Source organism: Microtus pennsylvanicus, chromosome 4 (assembly GCF_037038515.1).
Source record: "Microtus pennsylvanicus isolate mMicPen1 chromosome 4, mMicPen1.hap1, whole genome shotgun sequence".
Lineage (NCBI taxonomy): Eukaryota > Metazoa > Chordata > Mammalia > Rodentia > Cricetidae > Microtus > Microtus pennsylvanicus.
The window spans coordinates 144,376,103-144,398,347 of NC_134582.1; the positions used below are offsets into that span (position 1 = coordinate 144,376,103).

The 22,245-nt window shown below is 39.3% G+C and overlaps 1 protein-coding gene across 1 annotated transcript in view; it reads right to left on the reverse strand.

Annotated features, from left to right (window-relative positions):
- Positions 1 to 22,245, reverse strand: part of Mpp7 (MAGUK p55 scaffold protein 7) — a 239,318-nt gene that overhangs the window by 118,062 nt on the left and 99,011 nt on the right. Inside the window, exon 3 of the mRNA XM_075970767.1 lies at positions 20,899 to 21,017. Coding sequence (XP_075826882.1) covers positions 20,899 to 21,017 — 119 coding nt within the window. The remainder of the gene's footprint in view (positions 1 to 20,898; positions 21,018 to 22,245) is intronic.

The window sequence follows — 22,245 nt, forward strand, 5'->3', positions numbered from 1 at the left end:
AAGACATCTGTTAGTTGTCTTATTTCTCTGTTAAGTTTCTGCCTGTTGACCTATTCATTGGAGAGAGGGGGTGTTGAAGTCTCCTACTATTCATGTGTAGTGTTTGATGGTTGATTTAAGCTTTAGTAATGTTTCTTTTACATTTGTGAGTATTCTTGTATTAGGGGCATAGATGTTCAGAATTGAGACTTCATCTTTTTATGGGTATAAAGTGTCCTTCTCCATCTCTTCTGATTGATTTTAGTTTGACATCTACTTTGTTAGATACTAGGATAGCTACACCCTCTTGTTTCTTAGGTCCATTTGATTGGAAAACTTTCCCAACCCTTTACCATGAGGTAATGTCTGTCTTTGAGGTTGAGGTGTGTTTCTTGTATACAGCAGAACGCTGGATCCTGCTTTCATATTCATTTTCTTAGCCTATGTCTTTTTATAGGTAAATTGAGTCCATTGATATTAAGAGATACTAATGATCACTGGTTGTCAATTCCTGTTATTTTTTTAGTAGTAGTGTTTGCGTGTATCCATTCTTTGTGTTTTGCTGGTGGGAGGTTTTCTGCTGTCTGTGTTTATGTGGGTGCAGTTAGCTTCGTTGGGTTGGGATTTTCCTTTTAGTACTTTCTGTAGGGCTGAGTTTGTGGATACATGTTGTTTAAATCTGGCTTTGTCATGGAATATCTTGTTTTCTCCAGCAATGGTGATTGAAAGTTTTGCTGGATATAGTAGTCTAGGCTTGCATCTGTGGTTTCTTAGTGTCTGAAGCACATTTGCCCAGGACCTTCTTGCTTTCATTGTTTCCATTGAGATGTCGTGTGTAATTCTGATAGGTCTACCTTTATAGGTTGCACATGAGAAGTTGTTCATTGCTGGGAAAATGAATGTCTAGGTCACTGTTAGGACAATACAGGAGAAACCCTTGATTCCAGGCTTCTTCAAGTACAGAAGAGTGGGGGATATGTAGAACGATCCCCAGCCACTCTGTCTACCAAGAAAGCAAAGCTGCAATCAGAACCTAGTGAAGTTTTGTCAAAAACACAGGCTCCTGATAGAGGGGCTACCACTGGCCAAGGATGGGGAGCCCTGAGTATCATAAAGAACAGCAATGGATGGGGCGGTAAGAGTGGGATGAGCCATCAAATCATCCTTCATTCATGATAACCCTACGTGATAACTGAGAAGAGTTCTTCAGCAAGACAACTGAGAAAATTAAAAAGTTAAAGAAAAACTGAACTACCTTTCCCCACATAAACTATACTTGAAAACTAACTAACCTAGTAATAATTAAAAAGGAAAAAATAAATCTGTCCATCCTAGGAAAGGACGGTTAAATAAATCATGATGTATACCACTGTGGATTGTAAAATCACTAATAGTCACAGTAACAAAGCTGAGTTGTAGGCAACAGAGTCAAAGTCTCTACAGGGTACTAAAACACTTTCTTCTCTATTTTAATTTTTTTTATTTATAGTGGGGGCGGGACACACATGGCCATGTGTCTGCAAGTATATGCATGTGGAGACCAGGGGTAATGTCAGGTGTCTTCTATCACTCTCCACACTCTGGGTTTGGGGGCAAGGTCTCTCACTGAACCTGAAGCTCACCAAATGGCTATACTAGCTGATGAGTAGGCCCTGAGATCCTCCTGTCTTCCCAGTAATGTGCTTACAGATACTCAGCACCACACTTGACTTTTTAGGAGGGTATTGGGCATCCTTAGGTCCTCATGCCTGTAAAGCAAGCAGGTTATCTGCTAAGTTGTCTCCCTAGCTTCATACTAAAATATTTTCAACTACAAATAATGGAAATAGAGTAGTCAGAAGGCAAGAGAATTCACCAAGCTCTTTTTAGGAAAAGAAAATCACTGAGTAAAACTAGAACAAACTGGGAGACTAGGAAAGAATCAGTCAGCATAGATGATCAGTCTGCTCAATATAGAGTTGCAGGCATTGGAGGAAGAGAAAGTTGCAAGAACTGGGGATTTTCCCATTGATCCTAAGCCCCAGGCTGCAGGTGTCATGCTTTCTGAAAAGCTATAGAGTTGAAAAATTATGAAAGTTCTAGAGTGACAACCTTTCCTACTGCACACCAAGAGCACAAGAATCCTCCCTTCCTATACCTTAAAGCTGGGTTTCCCGACCTGGGTACACACTCCAGGCTGCATTCTTTTGTGTTGGAGGGTGCTGCTCCATGCATCTAGAGCATGACTAGCAGCATGCCTGGGCCTTTATTCCAGCATGGCAGTTAAAGCTTCTGTCTTGCTAACTATTCAGTATGGTCAAGGATCGAACAAACGGAACATCAGTAGATACCAGATACCTAAGGTAAGCCTCCAAGAGAAAAACAAAATGGATGGACACACCAAAAGGGGGGGAGGGGGAATGTCCCAGAGTGAAAAAGGATAGAACACAACCAGGATTAATTATAAAACAAAGCCAAGCTGAAACCATCCTTCTGAGTTCTTTTCTTTTTGTGACAGGGACCTAACCTAGCTGAAGGTGACGTGACCTTGAACTTCTGATTTTCCTGCCTCCAACCTTTTGAATGCTGGGATTATCAACATCCCTGCAGTCCTGAGGATTGAACCCAGGGTTTTGTTCATGCCAGGGAAGCCACCTCTCTAGTATGAGAATAACACAATGTTAAAAAAAACAGAGTTTAGGTCAGACAAAATAGGTTCAAAACCAGCCTCACATCCTAACTGGCTGCATAACAAGTCAACACAGCCTCCCTGCAAAGATCAGCGTGCATGTCTTAGGGTTGCTGGAAGACTGAACAAGGCCCTTTGAGATTTCAAAGGCACAAAGAATGTGATCCCAATGAGTAAGTGAGTAGTTTGTGAATCAGTTATTTTCAAAAAGATTTTATATTACATGGAAAAAGATTAAAAGTTCTTTTCTTAAAAAAAGAGGAGTTACCAAATACCCCTCACTAATTACTGCAATTTAAATTTTAACTGCAATTCTTAAAAAAAAAACAACAAAACACTGAGGACATCTTCAGGAGGCAAAAAAGCTGAAGAAAAACTAAGATAATAATTCCAATCAACAATATCTACCACAAAGAAGTTCCAGAAGGATGAGAGAAAAATACTCAGAGAGAACTATCAACGAAATAAGAGATTGGGGTACAGGTGATCTCTGAACCCCATACCATGAAAGTTCTCCCCCAAGTCACTCTTACCTCCCTAATGTACCTTTTACCCCAAGTTTTTGGAGACAGGGTCTCCCTATGTAGCTCATGCTGTCTTGAAACATGTTGTGTCTGAAGCTCATAATCTTCCAACCTTAGACTCTCAAGGGCTGGAAGCACAGGCGCCTGCTATGATCAGTTCTACCTGGTAATTCTTAAGCAAACCAGTCCTCTGTTAGTTAGCTCAGTAATTACTCAACAGAAAACTGAGCAAATATTATTTCTCCATCCCTTCCATAGTTTAAGTAGCAAATCTCATTTATTAGTAGTCGTGTCTACTTATTGGTATGATTGAGTCAGATTCCCATAGTGAGGACAAAAGATCACCAAGCCCATGTTTACCGCTGTAGCATCATCATCGCCTCACACACTATACATTTAAATATACTTTATATGAAAGAGCCAAATAATAAAATCAGATTCTCTGGAAATGTAGTACATTATCAACCATAAATACCTCTACCACAAAGCTCCACAGCTCTTTACATGACATAAGAGAAATTCACAAATTTTTTATAGTGCTTGAGCCTAAATTTCCTTCTTTTATTTTTAACCCATCAATGACAAATGGACAAGGTCAATTTAACTAAAGGCCTGGTGCCATCTAGTGGGCATCTGAAGATGACGATAGCCTGAAATTCACTCCCTAAACACACAACAGGGATCAACCTAGCCCGGGTTTACATGAATTAAAAGACGAAGATGCATGTCTCGTTCATCGAGTAACAGAATAAAATTTCTATCATCTGTATCTCTTACAACTGTTTACACAATGGCTATCAAGAGACAGAATGTATTTTTAAGTTTCTGGTTAACTGCATTTAGTTTTTAACTTAAACAGAAAAGTATATATAAAATGAAGGCTAAAGCAATCTCAGATGATGGGCTTTCCAGGCACAAAGGAGAACAGAAGCACCAAGTATTCACTGTAGATAAAAGCGACTGAGACGCTAGGGCCACTGTTCTTTCTATATATTTTTGCTGCTCAAAGTCCTTGCTTGTTCCCTGCAAGGAAAACTGTGATATTTAATTACCCAGTGAGGGAAGTAAGAAGAGCTGTCTTGTCACAGCCACTAAACTTTCTGAGTTCTGTATTCACAATTTTTTTTAAAAAAATTGGAATCTTTTTATTTATTTATTTATCACATTTATTTATTTATTTATTATTTATTTTGTACATAGTGTTCAGCCTCCATGTATGCCTGAAGGTCTCCATGTATGCCAGGAGAGGGCACCAGATCTCATTACAGATGGTTGTGAACCACCATGTGGTTGCTAGGAATTGAACTCAGAACCTCCCGAAGAGCAGTCAGTGTTCTTAACCTCTGAGCTATCTCTCCAGCCCCCTATTCACAAGATCTTAATCCTCACCAGTGTCTTCGCTGTTTCACATTCCCAAAGTTCCCTTGGGAAGATATGGGTCTTTGGGACCTAGTGTCTAATTTTCTTTTTTTCTTCAGCACTTGCTTTCTGAAGAACTGGGTACACACAACTGAAATTAACACAGCAAGTATAAACAAAAACCCAGAATCAGGACATGCCAGGTGCTTTCCATAATCCAGCTATGGTTGCGGAGGCGAAGGATGGAAAGAGGAAGCTGGCTGCCCCAGCAACACAGTTTTATCAGGGTGGAAGAGAAGAATATTTGTCTTTCATTTTCCTGGTGATGAGGGATGATCCGAGATGACACACACTTGCTCTCATTCATGATGCGGGAACACTCAAGTAACATAACACACAGCACTCCTCCTCAAACCCCGTAACAATGGGTATGAAAGAAACTTGTTTATCAGGGAAGAAAATACAAAAGTTACGACGTTTTGACAAGAAGATGAGTATTAACTAACCAAGCAACTGTCAGATCACAGCAATCACTCAAAAATACCTAACTTCATGGAATGTAAATGACTGCATTTGTGTTGAATTCCAGCGTCTTGCCAACCAAGCTGCATCTGGGAAACAGATTGGGAACGAAATGGTAAAGACACTTGCTAGAATTAAACATGCTAAATTGTGCAAATAACGAATCCTGAAGTCCAATGAAGGTTTATATCCTAGCTGACACGCCACCACCACCACACACTCTTGTCATTAGAGAACCCTGCTCCTTGCCCTTACATGCTCAGACCCAAATAGAGAGAGTGCCCAATGCCTGAAATACAAGACAGCACAGGGGCAGAGACAAAAATAAGGAAAGCAGTTCACTGGCTCTAATGGCGGTCTGCCCAGCAGGTCCTACTTCCATGCACATTATACAAACAGCATGGCCAGGACTAATATCAAGAGGCAGGACAGTCAAGTGTTCTTCTGTGAATATCATTCCCACAGAATGGAAGGATAGAGGGAGAGAAAGACAAGTGGAGAAATGAATTAGAGTGAGCCGTTCTATACTAATTTTACTTCATCTACACAGGAAGAAAGAGACTAATGCACCTTTAACCCCCAGCGCTCAGGAAGCAGAGGCAACAGAATCTCTGTGATTTTGAAAACAGCTTGATCTAAATATCAAGTTCCAGCCTAGTGAAGGCTACTACCTGCCTTAAAAAAAAAAAAAAGCCTACACTCTCATAGCTAGATTTCTTATAGTGATGTAAGCTTATTATAATAATTATTAATGCCTCAGTCACAGATTCACACCAAAACTTATGAATGTTTTCAAACTTTTAAAAATATTTCATTTAAAAATATTCAAGTTTTTTAAAATATTATATGTGGCATGAAAAGAAGTTTAAAACAATCAACTCCTGCCTTTGTTTTTGATATCACCAGAAAGCATCTTTACAGACATACACAACATGACATATTGAAAACAGAGAGATTAAAATACTAAAAGTAGCATTCATTTTAAACCAGTTTAATAAGGAAAATCTTCACGAACTACAATCTATCTGTAAGAAAGATAACACATTTCATGCCACAATTTGAATTGACTAAAAGTCAAACTACATTAAGTCAATTATCTACAAACAGCTACAACGCAGTCCACCAATCCATTAAGTTGTGAGTCTCTATCACTGTGTCTCAAAGAGGTCATCTACATTTTTGTGACATTCATAGGAAACAAACCACTTGGGAGAATCAGATTGGAAGAGATTTTCCCATCTCCTTTAATCTAGCAGCCTCTCTCAAACCCCACAACACTTTTAAACAATGAGGGATATGCGGGAGCAGCTGAGACACAGATGATGCCCAATAGAACGCAACTCAATGAGCAAGCTACTCCTAAGTATTCACAGTCCTAAAAATACATTATACACGTTCCTACCATGAAATGTGAACATGAGGTCATGGCGGACAGCTCCAAAGGACCCCTATGGAGCCAGAAAACACAAATAAAACTCAGACTGGATTGGGGGCTACAAACACCTCAAACTCTGGTGTGTGTGTTTCCGGTAAGACTGGAGAGCTAAGGTTCCAATTTGCATTCGAGAAGGATCTATAAAGCTTTTGCTTCTACACCTTTGACAGCCAGAAAACCTTCTGCAGGGTCCCTGTGTGCAGGGATTTGTGTTTCAACACTTACCCGGCAGAAGGAAGGAAATACAGATACTTACATTGTACTACAGAGATCCAAGATCAGGACCCACCATGTGATTGCTACAAACGAACTAGGAAAAAGTAAACTGCCAAAGGTCAGGGAGACATAGAATATAAAAAGGAGCAGAGAGGGCCCAGAAACACATGGTCAACCTCTAGTATTCAAATGAAAGTGAACCAAAACTAAAAGATGGCATTTCCAGTCAAAACTGTCAGGAAAACATGAAAATCTATCCATTCGAGCACTGCTAGGGATGGGCAGTAGCTGGAATGGGGTTTTTAGCCTGTAGGTTAATTCTCAACACACATGCCCATTAACAGGAAAATAGGCTGGAAAACAAACACAAAAATGATTTCATCACACAATGCACTCGATAACAATGAAGAATAATTGGAGGTGCTTATAGGACCACAGATACATCTGACCAAAAACAAAAAAAGAACAACTGGCCAGGCGGTGGTGGCGCACGTCTTTAATCCCAGCACTTGTGAGGCAGAGACAGGCAGATCTTTGTGGGTTCAAGGCCAGACTGATCTACAAGTCCTGGTTTCAGGACAGTTCAGGACAGGCTCCAAAGCTACAGAGAAACCCTGTCTCAAAAACCCCCCAAAAAAAAGAAAAGAAAAGAAAGAAAAACTGGGTACAGGGTACAGAAAAATGAGTCTACTTACAAAGGGTATTAAAACAGAAAAATAGCCTACACTACACTGTCCGTGAATACAAACTTGAGAAGAATATTACTGGATGGCAGACACTAACTACAATGATTTATTCCCTAAGATGTGAGATGTATATAGGAGTTTTTAATTCACTGTTCTCATCTTTAATGCACCAAATGTTTTGTACCATTTTTAACTGAAGGAAAATTTAGAGACCACATTTGGCTAACTCAAGAACTTTTTTTCTAATCACACACTGCTATCAAGCTTTTACTGAAGTTTTAAACAAGACAAAAAATAAAGGCATAAAAACAATAATGTACAAAGACCATTCTGAAAAAGTAGCCAGACAGCCAAAGGAATATTGGAAGAATGGTGTGTAGAGGAGCTTGGCTTGCAAAAGAGTTTTAAAATAGAGATGATGAAGGTAATACTAATTAGTCTCATCACAGTAATAAGTCACTATGCACTAGACCATTTAAAGTATACACACACACATATATATTCCTTCATTAATTCACATTTGATTCGCTAATCCATTAGTACATATATTCATTCATTCATTTGCATTTGATTTATTAATACATTAATAATCAATCCTTATAATAAGCATCACCAGAATCCAAGTCAAAAAACCTCTACACGAAAATAAATAAATAAATAAATAAATAAATAAATAAATAAATAAATAAATAAAAAATAAACCCTCTACACAGGGCCAGATCTTGGCTCATGTTGGAGCTGGAACACACAGAACACTCATAGATGTGACCTAGTGTAGCCAACAGTGTGACTTATGAGAAGGAGATGGCAGAGAAGGAAGAAGTGTTGGAGCTGGAACCCAGTGGAGATGAACCACAAATGCTGTCCTAAAGACCCAACACTCAAAATAAATAAATAAATAAATAATTTTTTTAAAAAAAGACCCAACGACCCAACACTCCTTTATGGAAATTGCCCTGCCCTGCCCTTTGGCTACATACTGGACTTCCATTTCTTTCACTTTGTGGTGGTTCATAGGGACCTGTGGAACCTAACTAAACTTCAAGGAGTATTAACCAGTAATTCAGTCCAAACCAGCTTATGTAAGAGGTTTACTTGTAATTCTCATTTGATTCAAGGCAGCAGAATACAAACACCTGCCTTCTCGTTCTATGGTCAATACTTGGTAGAGTGCCATTTCTTTTTTTTTTATATCTATCTATCTATCTATCTATCTATCTATCTATCTATCTATCTATCTATCTATCTATCTATGATTTCTGTCTCTTCCCCCCCACTGCCTCCCATATCCCTCCCCCTCCCCCAATCAACTCCCCCTCTCTCATCAGCCCAAAGAGCAGACCGGGTTCCCTGCCCTGTGGGGAGTCCGAGGACCTCCCACCTCCTTCCAGGTCTAGTAAGGTGAGCATTCAAACAGCCTAGGCTCCCACAAAGCCAGTAAGTGCAGTAGGATCAAAACCCAGTGCCATTGCTCCTGACTTCTCAGCAGTCCTCATTGTCCGCTATGTTTAGTGAGTCCGGTTTTATCCCATGTTTTTTCAGACCCAGGCCAGCTGGCCTTGGTGAGTTCCTGAAAGAACATCCCCATTGTCTCAGAGTGCCGGTTCTGATGTGGCCCCTGCCCTGCTGATTTCTTGACTCCAAACATTCTAATGAATGACTGTTCTCAAGGAAACAGTTCTAGGAAAGATACGCTTTTGTGGGGCTAATAGATTCCTTTTCATTAAATTACTGCTAAATACACGGTAAGTGGGTTGTTTTGACCATGAATTTTTAAAGCTACATGCACTCTTATCGCCCAGAAAGCACTATTCCATTATATGAAGACAGATCTGGCAGAAGACATGGCTCCACAAACCTGGATCTGATCCACTCTCTCCTCCCCAGCAAATACCTAAGAAGGGCTACATATGGCCACTGTTTGGAGAGTATGAATTTCAAAAACAACAATTTACCCAGAGCCCCAGGAATTCCTATTTTCAGCAGGCTGTACGTGTTCCTGTGCCAGAAAACTGTAACCTATAACATGAAATACCTCCATCTGGTTTCTCCAACAGAGCTGGTTGGACAATTACCTTTGATTGGCACAGGAGCATTCCCAGCTGTTGAGGTCCAACGAGAGGCTCTGTCAGACCAGGTGGCCACGGATCATTCACAGTGTCTGGCAGTCTTTTTCTTCTTCCTCCCACCCAAAGCAAATAATACTTCAGAGGCAAGTAACAAAACCTTTCCGCAGGAGTTTGCTCTCTAAACATAACACCATACTATCTCCCCACACTGATGTGTTTCCAGAAAGGCCTGAACTTGTACATATCTTATACCATTATCTCAGTCTAGAATCTAATTCACTAGCATAGGAATATCACCCCAATGACTGCCATTAAGCTTCTCATTGCTTGATAAAATCAGAGATATTGACAATAACTAAATAGAAAAAAATGATAAAACCATTGTGTAGCTAGTTAGATCTCAGCAGGCTTGGAGATCCCTGCAGAAGGACCCTTCCTTTCTAACCAGCAGCTTCTGAAACCAAGACTGGGACCACAGGCACTAATGCTGGCTAGAAGAATAGAATTTGTGCTGGATCTCTGTCCCTGGGTAGAGATGTGGCATTCTGGATTTCTGGCAAGGCCTAAAATCACTCTCTAGCCAGATGCCTTCTAGTAAAGGACATAAACAAAAGCTTTGTCTATTCCCTTGAGTATTGATAAAATGAATCTGGCAAGCATTAGGTAAGAAAACACTTTCAATGGCGGTTGTCTGTCCCAGGGACACTAGAAATAGAGTATCAAACCTGCCATAAATGTATATAGGTTTAACTGTGCCCTTGGCCACTGTCCACTCTGGCCACTTCACAGTAGATAAATCCCATCTTCTACACTACACCCTAGGTCTCTCATGTGACTGTTTTTAATGGCCAGCACTAGGATTGGTAATCCAAAAGGAAGCCAGAGGGAGACCCTAGTGACAGAAATGTGTGCTGCCTCAAAGTATTCCATTAATGGACAAACAAGACTGCCAAGATAGCAACAAGTGTTGCCTAAACTTAGTTCTATGTATAACTTGTTTAACAGGAACTGATAACCAAATACAGCATTGTACTTTTAAAAGAAATGAAGGAATTAATTGCGTATGTCTCCAACATCTTTCATGGAGAACTATGGAGGCCTACTTCATGCTTTATCCAGTGGAAATGAATCTAGTCAGCAAAAAATTGTGCTAATTTGCAATGTTTTCAAGTTCAGAAACAAGTCTATTGGTGGGTATTGAGGACAGGCTGCTCTGCTCTCCCTAAGTTACTCCAGATTGTATAAAACAGCAGTTTTTCAGGCTGTAGCTGTACTTTGCCCTGAGAGACTCCATTTTTACAAGTCACTTTTGACCCCACTTTGAAGATGGAGGGTGACCTTGTATCTGTGTGTACTCATGGACTGTACCATATGTCCAGCACAACTGGTGGCCCAAAGACTAAAAATGCCTCTCCCTTGGAGTAGAAAGGGTGCCACCCTATAAATGAATAGAGCTAAACTGACACAATAGGGGCACACAAATGTATTAAAACTTTACAAAGAAAACCAGGCCCAAGAACTTACTTGGACACATCTGATCAAGAGTGTAATAGACCCCAGAAAGAGGTGGAACTCAGCACTAAACAGTGAAGACCCCTATCAGCCTGTCATCTGGTCACCTAGAGTGACCTACTCTCCTGACATCTGCTTGTGCTCGTGCTCCCCAGCTGGACCTACTATCCATCTTTGCACCTGTTCCTTCATCTGCACCTAGTCCTGCTTTTTCATCTCTTTACTGATTCTCTCTCAAATGTGTAATGCACATGATCACATCTGTTTTCTCAGATTCCTTCCTGCAGCTTATCAACACATGTTATCAATGTTTATTATTGTCTTATCAATATAAGGACTCTTCTATTCCTATTTGTTCCTCAGCTTTGCCTTCTCAGGCCTCTTTGATACTTGTTGCCCTTTTAACTCTTTGTAGTCACTGTATAGCCTACACATGTACATATATACATAGATATATTTACTAGATTGTGTTTGATCTGAGAGTTTGTATTACAGTCTGAGTCTGGCTTGAGGATTAAAATCTCCTGGAGGTCCCCAAGAAGGGTCCCCACACATTCTTCCATAAGAGCCACCAATTTTCATGGCTGATCTTGGGGAAAGGGGGCCTGGAAACTTCCATTGTAGGAGGGGAAATCACTATGATTAAAATACAAATGCCTAGAAAGACCCATCTCTAAAAAAATTTTAAAAAGACAAATTCTTAATAAGAATTGTCCTCTCACGACCAACCATCATGGGTAAGTCTGCACTGAACCCCAGTGGATTAGAGGTGAGAAATTTCAGGCATGATATTAAGGAGGGTTTTTAAGAAAATCCAAAGACAAAGGGACTGAGAGTATAGAGGAGAAGGGTACAAAGGAAACCCAGATCTCTGGGACTAAGGTAGGCACACCCAGTTCTAAGCCACAGTAACATGAAACTCACAGTAAAGGCCTAATCACTCAAGTTCCTGTCATCCTGTAAGTCAGAAAAATGTACAAGGCGTGATAACTTCAGGAAAGGAAGACCTAAAGAAACAAAATGAGTAATGAGGAAAGCCAGACAAAGTAGATTTTATAAATGAGACAAGGAATTTAAAAAAAACTAGACCCAATATGTTGAATGTTTAGATGGAGAAAGTGTACAACCAGCCATAGCAGGTAGTGTATGCAGGGAATGAAGAGCTTTGCACAGGAAATTCTGGAAATCAAAGAATGACTGTATAGAAACAAATGCTGCCTTTGATGTGCTCATCGCTAAAAAGAACACAGCAGCCAGGTGTGTCACTTACATTTCTGTTGTAATTTATTTATTTAAATAATATTTTATTTATTTAAATAAATTATTTAAATAAATAATTTATGTTACATTTATTTATTTAAATAAATAAATCTATAAACATGAAAACAAATTCTGAAGCACCCACACCTTTACCCATCTCATTCAAAGCACAGAGGACCAAAACTAAAGAAGTTTGAAAGGTGGGGGACTGGCACAAGGACCACCATATGATCCTTATCTTTAGTGACCCTCATCTTCCCTGATAAGATTAGCATCAGTCTTCCATCAGAAATCAAATAAGCAAAGGAAAATAAAATATTTTACATGTTAGAAGAAAAAGAAATCCCACTCTACAATTTCTGCATCCAATAAAATGACATGTCACAAGTAGAAGGGAAGTATGAACTTTTGATTCAAACAAGAATGCAAGGAATTTGTTACCAGTAAATTTGCCTTCCATAAAAAGTATTAAGAGACATTCTTCAGGGATTAGAAAAAGATCATGTGAAGCTCAGGTTAGAACTGAGATCTACATAAATACCGAAGAATGTCGGAAAGTAGTAAGTGAGGGTAAGTTGGAACCCTTGCTTTTTCTTATTCTGAACTGCTTGGATAATGCACAGCTGTTTGTATAAAGCAGAAATGGTAACAATTCGGAGATTCTAGCATATGGGTAAGTAAGAGACTTGACGGGAGCACCAAGAGAGAAAGAAAGAAAGAGAAAAGGGAAGGAAGGAAGGGAAAAGTGAGGAAGAAAGGAAGGAAGAAATAAGAAAGAAAGAAAGAAAGAAAGAAAGAAAGAAAGAAAGAAAGAAAGAAAGAAAGAGAAAAGGGGAGGGAAAGGAAAGGAAGGAGAAAGAAGAAAGGAAGGAAGGAAGGAAGGAAGGAAGGAAGGAAGGAAGGAAGGAAGGAAGGAAAAGAGAAAGAACTGAGTGTGCTCTGATATGGCAACTCTTACCAGCTGGGAAAGTTTAAAACTAACAAATGTATTGAATATAAAACTACTGATGCATGATAAATATTAACCCAATATATATACAAATTATGGTGCTAAACATGAATAGTTTGAATGGATCACTCTAAATATTCTCTCACTACAATGAAAATCTTGAGGGAGGTACTTTATTTTATTTTATTTTTTATTTTTTTGGATTTTTTTGAGACAGGGTTTCTCTGTAGCTTTTGGTTCCTGTCCTGGAACTAGCTCTTGTAGACCAGGCTGGCCTCGAACTCACAGAGATCCGCCTGCCTCTGCCTCCCGAGTGCTGGGATTAAAGGCGTGCGCCACCACCGCCCGGTTCGAGGGAGGTACTTTAAAGACAAAAGGTTTCCCTTCTCAGATTTAGAAGTCAGCATCATCCATCAGTCACGCACTTGGGATGCATCACAGCAATGTCACATGAAATAAGGATCCTGAGACATGGTAGGAAGTCAGAGTGCAACTCAGGGCTCAGACTCAATGAGAACTAATCAGAAGCTCTAGAGAATTACCTTAATCCCTGTTGAGGACAGTGGTATGGGAGATCCTTCTGTCTATGTGTTGCTTTTATTGGTTAATGAATAAAAAACTGGCTTGGCCTATAGCATGGGAGGAGGAAGACTGAGTTATTAGAGAGATGCCATGGAGCTGCTGCCAGAGTCAGACATGATGAAACTTTGCAGGTAAGCCACTGATACGTGGCGATACACAGATTAATGCAGATGGGTTAATTAAGATGTAAGAGTTCGCCAATAAGAAGCTAGAGCTAATGGACCAAGCAGTGATTTAATTAATACAGTTTCTGTGTGATTACTTCAGATTTAAGCAAGCAGGGCAGCTGGGAACCAACAAGCAGGGCTTCCTTCAACAGGGTATCACCCTCAGGAACCAGCTCAGAACCCATTAAACTCTCCCTTCTTAAAGGGCCCATCAGTGTTCAGCATCATCCCAGTGGAGGCCACACTTTCAAAACATGAGCCTTTGGGAAGTATATCCTATATCAAAACTAAAGCATACAGCAATTGAAAGTTAAAGGCTGGAGGCCATCAAGGTGGCTTCTCAGGAAAAGTCACATACCAACGAGCCTGACAACTTGAGTTCAGTGTTGTGGATGTCTTTGTACCACATGCATGCTTTTGCTTGAGGAGGCAGAGAAGGCACTCGACCCCCAGGAAGTGAAATTATAGGTGGTTTGTGAGCCACCATATGGTGTTGAAATCAGAACCCAAGTCCTCTAGAAGAGCAGCCAGTGTTCTTAAGTGCTAATGTCCCGCTTTATGATGTCATTCAAAATGGTGAGAAACTAAACAATTTTTCTCCCTGAAACAATTAAGAAGGCAAAGATGGCCATTCCTGCCACTGCCATTCAATATTGCAGAAGATTCTTAGCTAACATCATAAGACAAAAAAATGAAATAAGAAATTATGCACACACACACATATATATTGAAAATAAACAAGTTTTGTTTATAGGTGACATGATGGTGTTGAGTGAAAAATCAACAGCAACAAAACTCTGGGCACTCAAAGCCAAGTATAGCAAATATACAGGATATAGACTCAATGTATACAAAATCAATCAACTGCTTGCCTATATAGAAGTAATAAAGAGCAAAAAAAATTAAATACACAATACCATTTAGTGGTGGTTTGAATAACACAGCCACCATAGTCCTGGGCATTTGAATACTTGGTCCCCAGTTTTAGGCACTTTAGGGATAGGATTGTGAAGTGTGGCCCTGCTGGAAGAAGTACGTCACTGGAGGCAGACTTTGTAGTTTCAAAAGCCACATGCTATGCCAGTTTTCCCTTCCTATTTCTTGTCTATAGGCAGAGATGTGAGTTCAGATGTTCCTGCTGTCATGCCTGCTGCCATGTTGCCCTACCTTGATGGCGATGGACTCACCTCTCTGGAACCATAAGCGCAAAATAAACCCTCCCTTCAGTATGATTCACTCATGGCATTTTATCACAGTCATAGAAGAAAATTACGACAATTTTAAAACTATACCACCAAAGCAAAACATATGCAGGCATCAGCATAACAAGATATATCTACAGAATCTAACTAGGGAATACTCAAATGAAGAAATCAAAGGATATCTCAATAAATTGAGAGAGATTCCAGCTGCATGGACAGGGATGTATGGTGTTGTTATAATATAATCTCCTAGAAAATTTTGTAGATCTAACTTGAATCTGCAAAATACTCAATATGGATCTACAAAAATGTATAATACCAATCAAGAGCCCAGAAAACTGACAAACTCACTCTAAAGTTCATATGAAAAAGACCCCAAATGACCAAACAGTACTGACCATGAGCAAAATTAGAGAATTGGCATTACTTTACTGCAGAATTCAGTAAGGTAGATTACTATGGTAACCAAGACAGCATGGTATAGATGAAAAAAAAAAGATATTTCAGTGGAGAAAAAGACAGTTATTCAGCAACTATCAGAACTATTGACTTCCTTTTCAGACATTTTAATCTAGACCTAGAATTCACACCTTCCCCCAAAACCAAAATATATTACAGACCTAACTGTAGCATAAAATTGCAAGACTTTACAAGATTTATAAGAGTAAAATCTAAGCATTCTTGGTTCTGGTCAGTGTTTTTACATATGCAAGCATGCACTGTTTAATGATGGAGAAAATTTCAACACAGGTACACATTCAAAGAAAGCAGTTAGGTACTGTCTTCAGCGTACATTCATCACAGTCATATGCACACAAAAATATCAGTCACTCTCAAATTATGAGGCCATCTATGCATGCAAGTGATCATTAACAGTCACATGGTGATTTAAAGGATGTTCTGTACTTTAACCTAAACCTATTACCTACATTCTTGAATGTAATTATCCTCAACTCCAGATGCATGAGTCTAATTATTTTATTATATCCTAAATACTGAGCAAACATCCAAAATATTTCTCATTTCCTATGGGGAGATAGTCAAAATGTATGAGAACTTATATGCTTGTAGAGAACTCTCAGAGATGTCTCCTGAATCTCCTCCCAACACCCAACAGCTTGACACTGGTGAGTGGATCACAGAACAAGAGGAGTCTCAATATGATAGAGAACAGCAGAGCCAGCATGCACCTCTCAGACTGGAAACCAATGCTTTGCTGTCATCATCTTTGACTTGGAAATGCCATGCCCTATCTAGCCTCTATAGTACGCCAATTTATTTCGAAAAGAAAATGAGTTGGAAAGCTGTCCCAGTAGTTAAGAGCATGTACTGCTCTTGCAAAGGACCTGAGTTCAGTTCCTAGGTCCCCATATTCAATGGCTCACAATCATCTATAACCCCTCTCATGGCAGGGGGGAGTCCAAAGCCCTCTATTGGCCTCCATAGATAACTATACTCATGGGCACATAGCCACACATAAACATGCACTCACATACATAATAAAGTAAATAAAACAATAACCTTTGAACTGTGAGTTAAAATAAAATCTCTCCCTCCCTTAAATAAATAAATAAAATTAAAAATAAGAGCTTAAACAAAAAGAAAGAAAGAAAGAAAGAAAGAAAGAAAGAAAGAAAGAAAGAAAGAAAGGTATTTTTTACTCCCCTGCTTTTACTCTTTCAAGGAAACAGCCGCCACTGACTTGGGTTTACAGAGACACTGATGAGAACATCTTTGCCTTCTTGGGCTTTACTCACAATTTTACATAATTCATATGCCAGGCAAACACGCCCCATTTTTACATTATTCATATGCCAGACAAACACGCCCCATTCTAAAGGCAAAATGCTCACTATTACCTCTTAAGCTGCACATTACTCCTTTTGTCTAATTTCCCACTACCCCCCATAAATAGTTGCCTAAGAAACTTCTGCTAAGCAGGCAGGGTCTAGCTGAGGAAATCGAATCCTCAAGGAACCCATCCTGGAGCTAATATTAGCTAATATTGAATTACACATGTGATTTATCACGAGACACTGTAATTGACAAGTACCTATGTATAATGCCATGAAAAACTGGAGATTAAACAAAAGACTGTGTCTTCATCTTGGAAATTCTCAGCAGATAGTTTAGAAATTGCTCAGCACATAGCAAGAACTCAACAAAGACAGAAATACAATAGTTATATAGTAATAATTATTCATCAATAATCATTATTAAGACTGGGACTGGGCACATGAGTGATGTGCAGGTCTAACTGTATTTATTCTAATTGAAGATAATAGTAAGGGAGTGGTAGGGTGTATATATTCATGAACGCCAGAGGACAACTTTGGGTGTCATTCCTCAGGTACCAACCACTTTGATTTTTATACACAGTGTCTTTACTGACATAGAATTCATCAAGCAGGCTGGGTTAGCACCACAGAATCTCTGGAACCTCTGCCTTCCTAGTCCTGGCATTATAAATACATAACATAGGTTCTGTGGAATCAGATTCAGATCCTTATAACTTTAAGGCAAGCACTCTACCGACTGAAATTCCACAAGTCTCATTGCTGTTCTAACACTGAAATCCAGAAAAAAAGCACAGTAATTCTGTTGTGCACGAAAAATCTCCCTTAAAATACAAATCAATGTTTGTTGAAACAGTCGAACTTTTATTTACTTCATGTCCTCCCACACATAACTACTTAAAGGCTGGAGGAACATGTGTAAGAGTGTAAAGTCATAATGGTTGGGTATTCACATCTTAGACAGCCAACAAAATTTTGAGTTAAAAAGAGAAGTTTCTTGAGGAGATACAAGTGCAACCCAATTTAAAAGAAATTCAATATTTAAGCAAGTTCTACGCCCTATCTTGTTCTAAAATGAATTTAAATCAGATTATAAATATATACACAACTAAAGAAAATTAAGTAATGAGCACTCATTCATTTTTTTAAAGTGGTAAGAACAGAAGATAAAACTAGAAATGAAGTTAGGGCATAAAACAAACGCTATGTGGACTCTGTGCATTTGCAAAAGATGTGTCCTCTTGTGCTGGCTAGACTGAGTGAATGATGCTTCCTAGTCCTCCGCATGTGCAGGTCCCACCAAGCAGACATGAGAGCTCTCAAACGCTCTCAGCACTGCCTTCCTCCTGAGACCAACAGAATGACACCTTGTGCTTTTTATTTTCAGCTTTTATTTTAAAAATCATGCTCAGCGGACACCCTGTAGGTGCATCTAACTATGAATGTGTCCCAGTGCAAAATCATAAACTCATTTAAAATATTGAGACTTCTTTGTGATTTTTTTTTTGTTAACTCAACTGTGCCTCTTTGGAGCATCAACTTTATAGGTGGTAATACTGGCTTACATCATCAAAAAGTTGGACAAGCCCTCTAGGATCACCTTTCTTTCCAGTACCAATCTCAATGTCCAAAGTAGAGGGCAGTACCTGTCACTAAGACTGTAATGTGCAGTTCTTCTTGAGTATTTTTACATCAGATGCCAAAGTTACAAGTATTTTAAACCTTTAACACTGTGTGGCAATTTACACCACACACACACACACACACACACACACACACACACACACACACACACACACTACAAGGACCATGAAAATTCTGTGCTAGAATGAAAATCAAATTTTGCATTCTCCAGTTCTAAATCACACAGTAACAGCTTTAACTTCAGGCAAGAGCATAAAACCCAAGCACATTTTGGTTCACTCTATAACAAATCTTTTCAAACAAATTCCTTTGGCTCTAGAAAGATTTATGTACAAACGCTAAAGGCTTCTGTCCTCCAGCCTTAACTAGAGGCATTTGGAATACAGTTAAGTGGTCTGTTCCAGATGTTTTAAGCTAAGATCCCATGAGTTTGCCTCCTGGAGGCGCTTTAGACTTTACATATTTAAAACTAATAGAATGGGTCAGGCAGAGGACACAACTGAGAGCTGCATCTAATCAGAGCTGGGGGCAGAGGACAGGACGGATGAAGCACAAATACTATGCGAGTGGCATCAAATGAGACTCATTTGAAAAAATGCATTTTATAGCAATTACTGAAAACATATGGAACAGTACACATGTCAACTGAGCTATCTAAAATGCCAAAACATCCATCCATTGGCCTCTTTGTTTTTAGGAAACCAGATACTAGCACCGTCTTGGATGCTTCCTACCCACTTGCCACTGACAGACACTTTGGAAAATAGCCTATTTTGAAGACTCACTGTCCAATGTATGTAGGAATTTGTTCCATACGTTAGTTTCATCCTTTTAACAGCGGTAACCACAACCTCTGGAGTTCTTTCACTTTTTATGTGCTCTGATAACCTTTTCCTCAATATGTAATAAATCTGCCTAACATACATAACTATCCAAGAACTGAGATGGTAACAGTTTTATAAAAATTGTAAACTTGCTGACACACATTCTGTCTTCTATTTTAGGTAATGAAATTACAGCTATGTTATAAATAAATACAAATAAACATGCATCTATTATTTGGGGGAATGTTTACTTAGTGACACAGGGATGATGCCAGTTCAAATACATGTTATTCTTTACAGCAAATGCTAAAATCAGTGTGCATGCAACTGTAGCTACTCCAGTTCCACACATTCAACAGAGAAGCATTTTTTATTATTACTATACTAAGGCATGAGAACTTCTAAATTATAAGCCCAAGATCATTTCTCACCCATCCCAAGAAATTAACTAAGCTGCCTAAAATGAATTAGAGCATAAAGATACCTCAGTAATTGAATTATTATGAAAAAATAAATTAATGAATAACTCTAGGCTGTAAAATGTACTGCTAGGGAGGACCACGTATTGACATTAGTTTCTTTAGTATTGTTGCTATTCAAAAGAGACAAATTTCAGGAAAAGAAACACATAGACCATTTCTGCTCTGTAAACAGTGGCAATTCAGAAATGGTCCATTTTTGAATACTATGTACCAGATAAAAGCCTCCCCTCACGACAGACAACCCTAACAAAGTTAGCTGAATAAAGTATAGGTCCAGATTTCACGGAGACATGGTCTTCTATCTCCTACAGACACAAGAAAGACTAGGCATTTCTTTCAGCCTGAGTTAAATGAGAGAAAACTCAGTTTATATTTCCAGAAGTTTGAGCAGCGTGTTTTCCAGTGAGCTTCTTATTCTCATTTTACTATTTTAAGAGAGCTGGTCACTCCCAGTGTTTCTGTAAGACGGGATCTGGTTCCCTGTGGCTGACAGTTCTCGTGGCAGGATGCTTTCCCTAAAATGGGCTCCAAAAACTGTTTTTATTCATAATAGCTCCACTGTATTCCTCTACAAAATACCATTTCAATGGAGTCAGGCCGATAAAAGAAACAGCATACTAGAATTTCAGTTGACTTTGTTAAAGGAAATTATTTTAAATTAATGTGGCTTCTGGACTGCTGCCGTTTCTGACCTCAGAACACATATCCCTTCTAATTTCTGCTGTGAACATTTGTTTATTTAAGTGAAATTCCAGCCCACAAATGCGACCATAACGGAGTCTCAACCTTCCTGTCACTATTTTGTCTTTTGTCTAAACAAGGGCAGCCGCATGCCGCTACTAATGCCTGCACGGCCACATCGTGCCCTTCCGTGAAGTCATCTATGTATTTTTGGTAAGATTTTTAACAACTTCCACGCCTGGCCGTGAAACATAACAAGGCTGTTTTGTTTTCAGACAGTAACAATTTTGTCTCTGGTTTACTAGATGGCACTCAGAGAACTTGACATCAGTGTGGTTTACCTTGACCAGTGAATGCAGGCTCTTTTCACCAAACATGTCCCAGAGGAAGGTCAGGTCCTCCTGGCTATTCACATGTGGCTGCAGCTGGGCGGGCAGAGCAGCCAACAGCTCATACAGACCTATAAAGTAAAAATAAAACACAAAGTGCAATCTTAGGGTGATCTCATTAATTTCACTGAAGGTGTATGTGTAAGTGACAGCTGAAATATGTCATTTTTACTGGATTTGTATTCTGGGCCATCAAGCAAAATCAATTCTCTCAAGAAGCAGAGCAAGTGTTTTGATTTTTAAATTCCAAAGAAGTATATATTAACAGGAGAGCTTTTTACCTTCCACACTTGTCAGCATTTTAAAGTCATGCAAGTTTACATAACCCAAGACAGAAAATGCGTACAGTGCTCAAAAAGAAAGAGAGAAAGGAAGAAAGAAAGAAAGGAAGAAAGAAAGAAAGAAAGAGAGATAAAAAAGAAAGAAGGAAAAAGGTAGAAAATGCATGCATTCCTTCCTTTAACCGTTATTACATTCCCCTCTTATTAGCCATGGAGTGGAATGAGTCATGAGGAGGAAAAACTTCCTTAGGAGAAAATGGATAGAGTAGCTCCAAATGGCTTTGTAGTTTGCAAAGAAGTCCTAATAACATAAAACTTCAAAAGATTTGCATTATCTAACATGCAAATAAAGTTCTGCCACGTAGGACAAAAATCAGCCCCACATGGTGATTTACAGGCTGTTCTATCACTGTGGACTATGGTTTTTTTTTTCCCCCAAAGGGACTGTGCAAAATGTAGTTTATATCTGCAGTGTATGGAGTTTTCTGCTTCCCCTCTGGTGGCAGATGCAGGTTGCTGTGGCATTCTTGGCAGACAGAAGTGCGGCATCCACAGGAGCCATTCGTCTCAGTCGAAAGCAGCAGGCTGTTGCAGTGGGGCTTGCCCATGACTCTTGAGGGAGGTGACCTGGCAGAAGTCAATATCAGATCCCAGCACATGGTGCATTTTCTAGCAGGATTACAGGAGGTAAAAAGGACAAAATTCATTTTATTTCTGTCTGCTGTCTACAAAAACACCAAGACCTCCTGAGGCACCAACATACCCCTAGTCTGAGTAAGGGCTGACATCCATCATAGCGACAGCTTTACAAGACACTTAACAAGCAAAGAACAGTAAATTATGGACTCCTGATTAGTGTATCTCTTACCTTTCTAACACGCATCAGTGCTAACTTACAGGCACATGCATGTGGCACCACTGTAAAGTCAGATATGTAACAATGGGTATCTGAGTGAATCCAAACACCCCCGAGGCTGTATTTAGCCAAAAATGGTAGTAAGAATAACGCTAAATTAGA